General features: G+C 30.4%; 1 protein-coding gene across 1 annotated transcript in view; it reads left to right on the top strand.

The window, feature by feature from the left end:
• The window catches only part of LOC143231375 (protein phosphatase 1 regulatory subunit 12B-like), a 120,404-nt gene that overhangs the window by 42,866 nt on the left and 62,854 nt on the right, over positions 1-14,684 (top strand). Inside the window, exons 3-8 of the mRNA XM_076465920.1 lie at positions 32-150; positions 802-964; positions 7,943-8,087; positions 9,417-9,491; positions 11,912-12,098; positions 13,820-13,894. Of these exons, the coding sequence (XP_076322035.1) occupies positions 32-150; positions 802-964; positions 7,943-8,087; positions 9,417-9,491; positions 11,912-12,098; positions 13,820-13,894 (764 nt within the window). The remainder of the gene's footprint in view (positions 1-31; positions 151-801; positions 965-7,942; positions 8,088-9,416; positions 9,492-11,911; positions 12,099-13,819; positions 13,895-14,684) is intronic.

Raw genomic sequence — 14,684 nt, forward strand, 5'->3', positions numbered from 1 at the left:
TCTTTATTAACTGTGACATTTTCAAACACAGATATCTACTTGAACATGGGGCATCAGTAGCAGCTGTTAATAATGATGGGGAATTACCAATTGATATAGCTGAATCAGAAGAAATGGAAGAGTTACTTCAAGCAGAGATTGATAAGTTAGGTTTGTATATAATTGTAAAACTTGTGAACTGTTTTGAGGAATTCCACATACTTGTGCATTGGGTTAATTTGATATAAATTTAATTGTGTTGGCATGTAAATTAAAAGCAGGTTTAAGAAATGATGAGATCAGATTTGGCCTGATAAGACCTTGCATTGAAGAAGTGGCACTTACACAGTGATCCAACAAAAAATAAATCAGGTTGAAAGATAAGTTTTTGCATATGTTTCTGAACACAAATTTCAAAAAAGCATTTTAGCTTCATGTGTGATTTAGCTGTCATGTAAAACAGTGCTTTCCAAACTACTTCAGCTTGCAGCTCACTTTTGATGTCTCAAACCTTTTGTAGTACATGTAAACAAGTACATATGGCATGTCTATTGGCACCTCCCAACTAAGACAGACAGAAATTACTGTTATGTTGTGTATCAAGGAGAAAAGAAATTAAATTTTAAAAATATATTAAATTGGTAATAACATTTACATTATTAAATAAAAATAACAATTGCACAAATTATGTGGCATACCTGAGATCCCTCTGCATCACAACTGTGTGACACAGCATACAGTTTGGGAAGTACTGATGTAAGTAACTTATAAGCATATATGTCATCAGAGTAAATCTTTTAGGTTTTTAACTATTTTATATAGGTATTGATTGTGATGCTGCAAGGACAGGAGAAGAGAATCTTATGATGAAAGATGCCCAGGATTTTCTGTTTAATAAACAAGATCACAATAATAAAATTCATCCCAAAACTGGAGCAACAGCTCTTCATGTAGCTGCTGCTAAAGGCTATATTAAAGTATTGAGGTAAGTCAGTTGGATGAGTAAAACTTATGATCTAGAAGAAGTTGGAAAATATTTGTATTGGGATTTTATAATTAATTTTGTTAGTGCTTAGGAAATCTTTAAAGACATTTAATTGTATGAAGTAATTTTTTGATAATTGACAGTGAGGCATGGTTAGTGATCCTTAATCATGTAGTTTTTAATAATTTGTTTATTAGTTAAATACCTAATTGCTGGAGTCTATAAACAATAAGTATGGGTGAAGTTAAACTAGGTAATCAAAACTTCTATCAGTAATCAACTTGTCTGTAACTAGTTTTTCTTTTAGTACTTGTGTTATCTTTGAACTGAATGTGTTTTTTCAGTCGTGTGTATAGATTATTCAATCATTCATTTAACATCTGATGAAATACATAGTAAAAAGTGAAAGGTTTTTTTTAATCATCATGTACTGAAGTTTATTGCACTTTATGAGAAAGGTGCTCCATTACCTGTGATATTCTAGAAACTACTGCTTTCATTGTACCCAGTCTGGTGGCTATGGTTATATATTTGTACTTGACAATTTTTATTTTAATACTTTTGGCAAAAGGTAGTGAGACCAGTGTTTAATCTTTACATTTTCATACACACTTTTCTCTGTATGTGAACATTGCTTTCCAAAAACAAGTTAAGCAGACTAAAGGTACGTACACACACACACACACACACACACACACACACACACAGATTGGAGCTGCACAAGTGGTTCTTAGGAGGTATGTGATCAAATGGGATTTCTGTGGTCCCAGCTCCTTCAGTCATCTTTCTTATGCAGGTATCCATTGATTTTGATGTATGGTTGAAAGCATGTACGTGTTTATTATAACATAAATGATACCAAATTCATTACAACGACTTTGTGTATCAGAGGGTCTGTTTTATTACCATAGCTTTTACTTTGTAAATGAGTTAAAAAACTATCTGTGCATTATTATGATTGAGATTTTCATTGTTCATTGTTGTTATTGGAAGATTTATAAATTTTCAAGCTTATAGGTAAAATTAGCTCTGTATTTAAGATTATTGTTTTGGTGACATTATTAGTCACCATTTTTTTTAAAACAAAATAAAACATTGTGTCTCAAAGTGAACTTTGTGGGTTAAATGAAATAATACAGAGTGCATTGTACACTTAACCCTTTTTTGCCCTTAATATTTTCTCTCATTTCAATCTAATTGTCACCATTTATTTATATAGTGTTAGTTCAAGGTGTAATTCATAATTGATTAATCAATGAGCTCATTAATCTGTTACATTTTATTGATCAATTAGTACACACAGTTCTCCTATACAAGCAGAAAAAAACTAGCTGTGTATTGCCTTCATCACATTTTCCACTACTGAATTAATTTAACATTGTATTCATTTTACTATTTCCATTTAAATTGTTTTTGTTCAAGTAATTTTTGAATTACTCTTGGTTTTATGTCATATACCTTGTTTGAAGTTTGCCATTTTGAAAAGAACATTTTATTGTCGAGTATTTACTGTTGGTGATAAGAGTAATAATGTTTTTATTTAAAACATATCACAGTTGAAATTAGAAGCAATTAAATACTTAGTTAGCCAATTTCTTTTACGTACATTGTTTAAGTAAAGCAAACATGAAAATAATATTCAATAAAGATTTGAGTCAGTAGAATATTTTGTAACTACCTCCCATACCCACTAAAGAGTAAGCTTAACAAAACTTATCTGATTTTCTGACAGTTTTTCTTTTATTTGATTAACATAAAAAATTATGTTTACAAACATTTCATCTTAATAAAATAGCAGTATAGCTATTAAAAAGTAAAAAAACAAACTAATTTGAACAAAAAGCAAAACATCATCTAGATACCTTTATTAAGCCTTAAGCAGCCTCCTGTCATGTGGTTTCTTTGTTTCATATATTTTATATACATATTCCTGTATCTAGGTAAAGTGTTTGTTCTGATATAACCTTCAACCAGGTATTGCACACTTCATACTGTGTTAAACTTCTGATAATGTTTTCTTGGTTACTATCTCATCCCATTTCTTAACCCTTTTGCTACAGGCTCACTATAAGATATACTATTAAGTATTTGCACTACACCTTTTGATAAACACAAAACTTATATGATTTTCTGACAGTTTTTCTTTTATTTGATTAACATAAAAAATTATGTTTACAAACATTTCAGCTTAATAATCAATTAAGTATAATCAATACTATCAAGAAGTAAAGCAAACCATTTAGTATTACAAGTATTTTCTATACAGAAAATCAGATGTTTTTTAATGAAATATGTTTACTAAAGATTTGTTTGTAAAAATAGAATCTGCTTTGTTGCTAGTCTGAGTGCAAAGTGATTTCTTGTTATTAAAAACAACTATACTTCATCCCAAAAATCTCATATTATTTTCATAATCTCTAAAACTTCCTAAATTTATTTCAAACATATTTTCAGTAAGACTTTATATTTTATGCTACTTTCTATACTCCATCTATGCAGGATCTGTCACTTAATCAACCTCTTAACCATAATAAAAATATTAGGAAATAAATATAAATTATGCTATTTTCGTGCTAGAATGACAACATATTATAACATGAAAATAGAAATGTTTAGTCTAAATAGCTTAAGTTTCGTAATGATATATATATATATATATATATATATGTATTTATTCTACTAACTTTCCAGTCATGCCTACCTAACATTATGTAACTTGCATTGATGCAGTGCATGTGCACTCAGGTCACATATCCAATCATATAAAACTGACCTTTAGTTTTCCCTGTCTTGGCTATGTTTTAGAGAACTAGTATTTTGTAATATACAGTCACATTTCAATTATTATATATTATGTATTTGTATATAGATTACTACTATTAAAAAATAAATTATTGAACTTATTTTTGTTAAAATATGGAACATTAAATCAAGAAGTAAAGCAAACCATTATCTCTTCTTGCTATGACCTTTGAACTTGGTTGCTGCTGGACAAAGGTTGCTAAGCCTTTTCAAATTTTGGACGTGTGGAATATCAAAGTTTTTGTTAGGTTTTATATATACTGTTGAATTACCAAAGAAATCCTAAATAACTACAATGATACCATAGAATTCCACTATAATTTATTAAGCTTGTTAACTGAAGTCTATTTTTATATTTTAAAAAATATTAAACTTCAAGCAGACTAAAAACACAACCTATCTCCTTGAAAACTTGGATCAAAAGAAAGTGGTAGATTTTTCATAGATTAAATGGTTGAGAAAACCATTCTGAGGACATTCTAAGCTGTTGATTGGTTATTCTTGTGTATATTCTGTAGTGCTTGCCCATTCAGCTGTGAGGGCATTGTGATGTGACGGTCATTCCCATTATTTGTCGGTAAAAGAGTAGCCCAAGAGTTGGTAATGGGTGGTGATGACTAGCCGCCTTTCCTCTAGTCTAACACTGCCAAATTAGGGACGGCTAGTGTAGATAGCCAATAGCTCTCATGTAGCTTTGCACAAAATGCAAACCAAACCAGTGCATAAGCACTATCTCGGCAAAATAAAAATATATGTGGTTCATATTTTTTATTCAAGCTTGTAGATATTAGTATTTTGAGTTCCTAATGTGTACGAAACTATAGACTTAGTATTTTGACATCACAAACACCTAATTTTAAACTGCTGCATTCACTAGAATCTATATTTAGATGTGTTCTTTTTTTAATATATACTTTTAAATTAATAAATTAACTGATATATAATATTAAAGTTTGAATTATAATCTGCAATTTGACTCCAAACTTATTGACACAAATTCATGAAATAGTAGTTTTGAATAAAAATTTTGAATACAAGTCAACAAACGCAATGACATGGCCTTTGACCTGTGACGTGTGGTGAAAGGGTTAAACTGTATATTATTCTTAACTAAACTAGTGTCTTTTCACACAGACTTAATTTAATACATAAATACTTTCACATTTAATAAATGAATGGAACATAAAATAATATTTACAGAAACTATAAAGAAATAACTTTTACACATACATTAATAACACTATTATATGATAGTCAAATACTTGCCCTTTTCAGTCTTGTTTAAACTTATTTTATAACTATTTTTCAGAACTCTGTTTCATTGGGAAATGATCAAACCACTTGAAATGGCACCACAATAAGGTGCCAAGGCTGGTGCAAAGCATAAGGGAAAAGTTTTGAAAATCAAAAATGTTAAGCAAAATATTTATTCGTTTTGGATGATAAGAAGAATTTGTTTGTTGTTTAAATCATGAGTTATTTTATTTACAACAAAACTCTCTTCAGCTGTAAAAATAAAAACTTGAACTTTTAATATTTGTCTTTATGAATTATGCTTAAAAATGTAGAAAGTAACAAAATATCAATTCCAAAGTATTTTTGATTTAAGTTATTCAAATATAGATAAAAGTAACTTTAAAATTCATTTTTCGAAGATTTCTTATGAAGTGGCAAAAAATAACCAAAGGAAACTCTGCCTTCAGACTTAGGTACAATAATTTAGGCTTAATTCGCTTCCTTACTCCCAAGCTATTTACATGAAAATTTATCAGCAATGTAACTACATTGTTTAACAATTCAAAGTAAGAAAAATCTATTCAGTTATCAGTCACATGTTATAACAATACTGTGCACACTTTCCATACTTATTATTCCAGACAGTTCAGCTTTGTTTTATATGTTTATAATTATGTTTATTACACTGTTGGAAACTTAAGTGTGTATATTTAAGTGCATGTGTAAGTGTTTATCGATGCCTGCTTATACAACATTAAAGAAAACAGTTATTACATTCTGAAAAATGGAGGTCTGGATTGCATCTCCCTGAATTATATTCCTGCTTATACGACATTATGTAATATAGTTATTATTTCCTAAAGATACGAAGGTGTCAAGACGTTCGTAAATTCACACTTGCTTGTACAACATTAAAGAATTCAGTTGTCCAATTATAAACATAACAAAGTAAAAAACTTGCACATAAATTAACACTTAAGTTGATAGTGAGTGCTACCTTTCTCCCAGCCAGCAGCTAAAAATTAGTAACAGTGACATAGAACCTTTCAACAACACAAAAATGGTGCAAACACGTTTAATGGTAAAATGAGAATTAAACTCTCCAGGACAGTAATTGATGTAATCATTAGTGATAGGTAATCCAGTTAATTACCTAATTTGCCCATCACTACTTATAAACACTGTATTGACCAACATTGGCTCATTACTTGTTTGTTTTTACTGGGTTTTATTCAGCATCTTGATTAAGATTTTATTAAACTTTACTTTTTCCTAGATTGGCTTCTTTGGAAATATGATACAAGTCAGTGAATTATTCATTCATAATGCTACAAAAGTTTTCCATGAAATGCTGATCTTCTTTAGTCCTGCCTCTTCAATAATGAAGGTTGTTTTGTGTGTGTGTGTGTGTGAGATTTGATTCTATTGGTTTTATTGTTTTATTCTAGAAGACCTGCTACTAGATTCTGTTATCAATATTGTATATTTGTTTTGTTGAGTGGAGTTTTATCAGTACACCACTGTAATTTCAGCCAAACATATGTTTTGTTTGGATGAAGATAATTGTCAATCAGTGGATCAATGTTAGTTTTCTCCAACATTTTATTTAATTTGTTTGATTATTATTCATGCCCAGTTTAACTTTTATGCATTATGAAGGCCCACCCTTTGCTCCTTTGTTATGTGCATAATATATTTTTGGATGAAGGTGTTGGCTTATACTTTACAAGAAATAGATGATGCAGGGGTTGTTTGCTCATTTTGATAAAGCTTGGACCAATTTTTTCACCTCTTGTTTATTGCTCTTCAGAACAGATGTTTAAACTTGAATTCCCTGTTTTCATAAATTTTGTCACTTTTCTGTGTTTCTGGTTGGTATACCTGGGAAAGTCTGTCAAAAATCCCCATATGTGTTGTGTCACAGTACCTCCTTCATGTCTAAGACTTATCTATAGAAATTTTTTAAATCTATATCCTTTGGTGGTTGCTCTGTTCTTTTATTATCAAATTATTAAAAGCTGGTTTCTTTTTATGATGTATTAGACTAGCTGTAATGTGGTTTATGGAGTTTTGCATCAGGCAACATTAACTATTTGTAAGATTTTAGCTTTGTTACACATTCATGATGTTCACTTTATGTTGTTGCAAAAGATTTATCTATGAGAAATTAATACCATTATTTTAAATTATTTATTCTGTCAAATATTTGTGAGTACTTGATGATTTACTGTGAAGCTGGCAAAGTGTAGTGCTTTTGGGCTGCCATAGCATATAAAGACTTTTGCTGTACCTAACTGGAGTTATGTGAGCAAAGCTACTTCTTACCACATCAGTTCCTTTGCATATTTCACATTACAATTTTTGTACGTCCATTATGAATTAAGCATTTCTTCATTTTCTCCAAGAGTGATACATATTTCTCTGCATCATTTTGTTTTGCCTACACTCCAGTGAGAGATATTTTAACTCAAAAGTAATATTAGATATTCAATATATTAATTAATGTAAATTGCTTTTGGAAGAGCAAGCTATGTATGTGTTCCAAAACTGTTAAATAACTTGAATGAATGAAGCCAATTCTATACAACAAATTATTAGAAGGACATTGTGTCATAAATTAATATACCAGAAACTTGAGTTTTGTACTGATTACAATGCATGTGATCATCATTTTTGTATCACTTGCTGTTAACTATATTTCTAGTAAAAGTCATAGTAATATCTCAAAAGGTCTCCTTAACTTAGGAGAGTTAATTTTTTTCTAAACACATGCACCAAACAAATAATATTTATAATAAAAAAACATGCATAATAAACATGGAGAAAGAATAAAAAGTTTAATCCTAAGCATAACCAAGAAAAGTAATTAAATATAGTAAATTGTTTTTAGTAACAGGTGTATGTTTTCAACGTTTTTACATTTCTTACCATTGCCCTTAGTATTTTGATCAAAGCTGGCTTAGAACTAAATGCACAAGATAATGATGGGTGGACTGCTCTTCATGCTGCTGCACACTGGGGCCAGAAAGAAGCATGTGAACTTTTAGCTGATAATCTAGCAAACATGGATATTCAGAACTTTGCTGTGAGTTGTTTTTTTTTTTTATATAGTAAAGTGTAATGTATAGTTAATAGACAAAGTTACATTTACATTAATGTTTGGTTAGCATGTAATTTCCACTGGGTGGTTTTAGCATTACTTACTTTTGTGTAATATGCATGATTGTGTCAAAAACAATGTATTGTGGCTTTTTTAAATCATTGGAAAGTTTCAATAGTACTTTGAAGAATTTACTTCAGATAAATTATTTTAAATGATAGCTATAAAAATACATTAAATGTTGATTTGCTTTCAGATATTACATGATTATTAAATTAGTAGCTTGTAAATACAAAAATAAAAAGTTGCCTCACTAAGAGTCCCCCCTACTGGAAAAACATTTAGCCATGATTTACAACTCTAAAATCAGGAATTTGATTCCATTTGTTGGACACAGCAGATGGTTTGATGTGGGTTTACTTTGTAAAATACGTGCACACATGTCTTGCTATTAAAAAAGAAAGAAAGAGAGGAACATAATTTGAAAGTGTTTCCTTTATTCAACTATGCAACTAGGTTTAACATCATTCCTGTTAGCCAAGTATAATTCCACCTTATGATAGGTAAATATATTAGGATCAGTAGAATTAGTGATACAGTCTGGGTGTTTGGTTTATACTGTTGTGAAACCTTTTATGAAGTTTTAAGCAACCTATACAAATCAATCAGGTAACACCAACATCAATTTTTATTTCATCCAATATTAGCAATTAGCAACAAATACTGTTATTGCAGTTAAATATTTATATGGACATCTCTGTAGACTTGATTTTGAAAAATGTATTAAATTTACTTACCAAGTGTCAAGTCTTACTCTCAAAAAAAGGGAGGTCACTTATCCCTCTAAGTGCCAGCAAGAGGACTTAACATTTCTGTATCAAATGGATTTACAATGTAAATACACTGTTTAATATAGGAAGTGTTAATTATTTATCATAGGAAAAATAACATAAGTTACTTATCTATAGACCAGCATTTAAAAATTACATTTTAATGATTTTGAACTCTTCTTCTTAATGTAGACTTTCACAGTGCAGTTAGAAGCATTAAATAATAATGATTCTTTTTTTTATTTATTTAAAGTTTTTTCACAAAGCAGAGCCAGAACTTTCAAGGCAAAGTTTGAATGTATTTCATCTGGTTGCATGTGAGTTTTAATATTCACACAGTCACTGTTAGAGGACAGTAAAGAAAAAAAAAAAGGAGTATACTCTTTATATTGTGTCTTATCCTTTTGTTGAAAACATAATACTATGTTTCTTTGTTTTTTGTACTGCATACAATGTTGTATTAACTTCTTGTTGTTTTTTTCAGGGACAGACATGTTTTGATGTAGCTGACCCTGACTTGGTGAATTTGTTACAGGACTTAAAGAATAAACAGAACACTGTAAGTAAACTTCCACTGAGGTTGTTTTTTTCTTTGGATTTCATTATCATAATGGTGAGTTTTGAATTTGGTTTATTTGCAAAATTATTTATATTTGTACAGGCAAATAAATAATGCATTTATGTATGTGTGTGTATTTGCAATAACCAAAAACAAGCCAAAACAAAGATAAAACATGCTGCACCAGTTGAAAGGATCACAGGCTACAGGCTGTACTGTTGGATATAGAATGTACTGTAGGTTTTGGACGTGACTATTGAAGTAGGACCCACATTGCAATGGGGATACACCATCTATCAGTCTTAATCTCCATTTTTCGTCAGTTTCACATAAAGAAATGAAAGAAATTAAAGGAATAAACTAAGTAAATTAAAATAATAGAAATTAGTTATCGGAGAGCATGATGTGTGTGCTCAAGTCCACAATGTCACGGGTCTGTATCACCCTTCACTGCCTGCAGATAGTTGTGGGAAGGTGATTGATCTCCAAAGTAAAAAAGCTCCACCCAAGGAGCTTCTGCAGTGAGGCATATCTCCACTCACAAAGATGAAATTATGATGCTGACCAATGTCCTCAGTGTGACATTTACATCACCACATCCACCTGCCACTATCAATGCAGGTTATCTTAATTTCAGGGTACGGCCATACATTCCAAACCTCCTTGGATGTTTTCAGTGTCAGTGGTTCAGTCACTCAAAGACGTCATGTTGTTGTAACTTGATGTGTTGTTGTTGCAGTGGCAAGGACCATGATGCCTGTGAGTCTAAAACAGACCCTCATTGTGTCAATTGCAATGATTTTCATCCATCCTACCTTCGTTCTTGCCTTAAATAGTTGGAAAAAAAGATGTGCAGCATTTGAAAATAATTCAAAACATTACTTACCCTGAGGCTCGATAGTTGCTGTCCACCACCTCATGTCAGATGTATGCTGCTGCACTTTGTTCTACTACTACAGTGGGAGTGCAGACAGATCTCTCTGTGCCTCCAAATGAATCATCGTCAAAACAAATGACAAGTCTTTTGACCTCCATTTTCAAAAAAGTTAATGACTAAACTTCAACACCCATCTCTGTCCCTAACATACATTCCAGCAAATCCCAAAATCCACTTCCTTTGGTTCTGGATATGGGCATTTCCTTGGGTACATTTTCTCCCACCACTAGATCATTCATTCATATACTCAGTAGCTGTAATCCTCTTCAAACAGCAAAGACCTGCCCAATCAACCCAGGGCAGGATCGATGGAGGTCAATAGACTTCCCTTGAATAAAGACAGTAAAGAAAAAAGACTTGGTCATAAACAGAAAGGATCTCCACCCAATTCGCCTACACATAAATGAAAATGACCACTTTGATACAATGAAACTTTTGAGGTTTATGTTCTAATCTAGATGACACCAAAGTACTGGTTGCTTCCTACCATTGTGTATGTCTTTCTTTACAGGAACCATTTCTGAAACCTGCTGATACAGTCACCTTTGACAGTTTTCTTTGTACAGAAATGACAGGCTGTGTGTAAAATTTCTTTAATATTTATTTATTTGTATTTATTTGATACATTCTTATATTTATTACAGAATATTTTAATAATTTTATTTAAAGTTTCTTTATTGAATCCATTTAAGAAATAAATTTATTTAACTTGCTTATCCCCAAATGGTAGTACCTTATTCATATATTTATTTTTCATTATTTTTTTCTTCTCTTCTTCTTTACTTTGGAGAGCAGTCACCTTCCCACAACTGTCTATAGGCAGTGAAGGGTGATGTAGATCTTGGACTTTGTTGGCTTGAACCACCCACTATGTGCTCTACTGTATCTAATTTCTATTATTTTTATTTATATACTTTATTCCTTTAATATATTTTATTTCTTTATGAGACTGGCAAATGAAGGTTAAGACTGAGAGACAGTGTATCCCTTCTGCAGTGTGTGTCCTACTTTTTCAGTCACCTCCAAAACCTAGGGAACATTCTATATTTTGCAGTATAGCCTGTACTGTGAGATCCTTTCAATTGGTTCAGTTTTTGTCTTTGTTTCAGTTTGTTTTTGGTTATAACAAACTAACATTAGTCAGAGGTTTGGATTTGCTGTTTTTAATATATTGATGTAGTTTTATTTTACTTAATTCTTAGTATACTCTTTACGTATATGTATGTATTCCCATCCAAACACATGCATTGATGTTGGTGTCTAAAAATGGTTCATAGTAATATTAATGAAAGTTGATCTTTGATTTTTTTAGATAATCTTGTGTATTTTTAAGATGCTTTGAGATGGAAAATGAATATTGTTTTCATTATGAGATGTATGATGAGCTGTTTTTGATCTAAGTTTAGGGTAATGTGGTTTAATTATTCATTTATTCAAGAATTTATGTGTTATAAAATATACATATATATAATTTAACCACCAGCTTCAAAAAGAGCGTCCAGAATTAGGAGAGATACTAAGAAGAAAAGCCCCACCCCCTCTGAAACGAAGAACTTCAGTAACTCGAATGAGTTGTACAGATAAGAGTAATGTTGTCATGAAAGACACATATGCTGAACGAGCACAGATTGAAGCTAAGCTGCGATTACCTGAAGAAGACCTAGAAGAAGGTAACATAATTTCTGTTTTGCTTTCACTATTATTACAATGTGTAAACAAATAATCTCTCATTTGTTGTGTCTAGATTAGTAGTTTCCAAACTGTGTTGCATGACACACTAATGTGTTGCAGCAAGTTGCTAGGGGTGTCATGAAAGTTTTGCCAAACAAAGAGTAGTTAAGAATGTGATAACGCTGCACGTCAGCAGGTGTTTTGTGTAAAACTAGGTAAAGTGGGTTATTGTATTCTCAGTTAGAAACCTCTACTCTTGGTATTACCATATTGTTTTAATTTCAACTATAGTTTCTACTTTCATTGTGAGGTTCAATTTTAAATATTTGTTAAATTTTAACAGAAAAAAGCAAACAAACCTCCAAGAAATGTTGGCTCACCAATAAAAGAAATGAATATATTTGCTTATGGATTAAATAAAGACTTTTAAGTTAGAAGATTTCTACATTCAAAGGTTGTAGTCTTAGCTATGAAAATACTGTTTATTATCACAGGCAAACTGTAAGTAATTTTTAATGTTTTAGTTTTAATTGGTTCTTTAAATATCCAATAAAGCAAGAGTATACCCAGTTAAACAAATTAAACACATGCTTGCCTGCTGTCACATTTTAAAAAATCAAAACAATATATAATGGAGAGCAAAGATAGTTAACATAATTTATCCATGGGTCAGCAGTTAGAAATTTCTCTGAATTTATTTTTAACTTTTCTCATTAATCTGGACTTTTACAGTGCAATGCTGTTTTATGACACAATACATCCAGAAACCTTGTTATTTGTTTAGTGTAACTAAAGCGTACTACTTATAAGACGTGCAATTAACAGTTGGAGTGCATATTCAAATTTTTTTTGTTAAAAGAGTCCATGTTATGTTTTCATAACCTTAATAATTGAATATATATGTAAACACACACACACTTTTACTTAAATTGCTTTAGCTGTGTGACTACTTCATATTCATGTAAACATAAAACCAACAAAACTAAACCTTTTTGATAAGCCTAGAAAAGGCATTTTCAATACAAAAATATAAAAGTAATTATGTTTCTACAAGTTTTGTTGAATAACAAAGGAAGATAATCCTTTACTGTAAATACATATTTAGTTCAGAAAGTTGATCATAACATGAAACTGTTAAAATATATTTTTCTATCATTGGTTTAGAAATTTATTTGTCAACTCTGAAAGAACATATAACAAAATAATATATTTTATAAGTTTGAATAACACACTTTGAGGGTTGAAGAATGTGGGGTTTACTATCAGAAAATTTGACTTCCAGAGGCTGTAAATTGTTTTTAACTTCAATTATTTAGCCTGCCTCATGACTTGTGTTTTAATTATTTAGCCTATCTCAGGACTTGTGTTTTACAGTGAAACCTGGTTTTTATGAGTAATTAATTGCAAAATGTCTTTTCATGTTGACTTGTATAACATATACCAAAAAAGATTAACTACTGGTGATGAATGTATAGTTTCATGTTCCTAATCTTTGTCCCATTTTTTATTATTCTGAGAGTGTGTACTGATTTTTAATGTTTTTGTAGAGTATATCACAGATGCTGTTTTAAGAGAATTTTAAAGTGGCATTCATACAGTTCATTAAGTAAAAATGGTCAAGAATTAAAGAAATATCATTTCTAAACATCACTTACTGAAGTAATGATAAGATAATAAAAACTATTATTCTAATGGATGACTCTTGTATGCCTGTTAACAGATAATAAAGGGACAGTAAATGATGCTGGTGAAGAAAATACTTTTGAGACAAAGCAGAAAGAAGCTTTGAATGTTGGTATGTGTTTTTCACTGTCTCCAAAATTAATTATCAGTCTATAAAAATGATCAAATTACATTATTTAACATAGTTTCTCTTACTTTAAGATTTTATATTTTAAATTATCTTACATGTTACATGATGACCTTTAATTCTTTCCCTATATATGCTCTTTTCTTTATACATAGTTACATTAAATGTTTAATTTGACTACTCCATTATCAATACATATACAAATATACTTGGCATTGAAACACAGTTTGTAAATACAATTTTAATATTACACAACTCTTAAGTTCTTATTTTTGTAAAGAAATATTTTTAAAAATCCTCAATACTTTCTAGTATGAAAATTGTGACATTTATTCTCTAAGTTTCTCCTCTTTCTAATTTATTTACCATCTCTTCCAGGTGTACATAATTTAACACAAGTTATGCATTATATTTAGTTATTACTGAGGTAATGCAAAATTTTTATAACCTTTAATCTTATTTGTTTATGAAGCCATAAACTAGAAAATTGGACCCACCTACCATATGACATCTTTTCTTTCAAAAATTGCCAATGGTTCTCTGATGTTTAGTACTATATTGTCTATAGCCAATAGAAAGTCGAAGTTTAAATCTATCAGTGACGTATGATGTTTTATATTCAGAAAATTATTTATTTTGCTTCCAGTTCCAACTTTATTCTCATGGGAAACACTGTGATGATCTTAACTGAATTTTTAATGGCTGTCATGTTATATTTAGAAAGTCAGAAAAATTGTGATCCCTATAGGACATTTTCTTCTTTTTATGTTTTTTC

The sequence above is a fragment of the Tachypleus tridentatus genome, chromosome 11, assembly GCF_004210375.1.
Source record: "Tachypleus tridentatus isolate NWPU-2018 chromosome 11, ASM421037v1, whole genome shotgun sequence".
Taxonomy (NCBI): domain Eukaryota; kingdom Metazoa; phylum Arthropoda; class Merostomata; order Xiphosura; family Limulidae; genus Tachypleus; species Tachypleus tridentatus.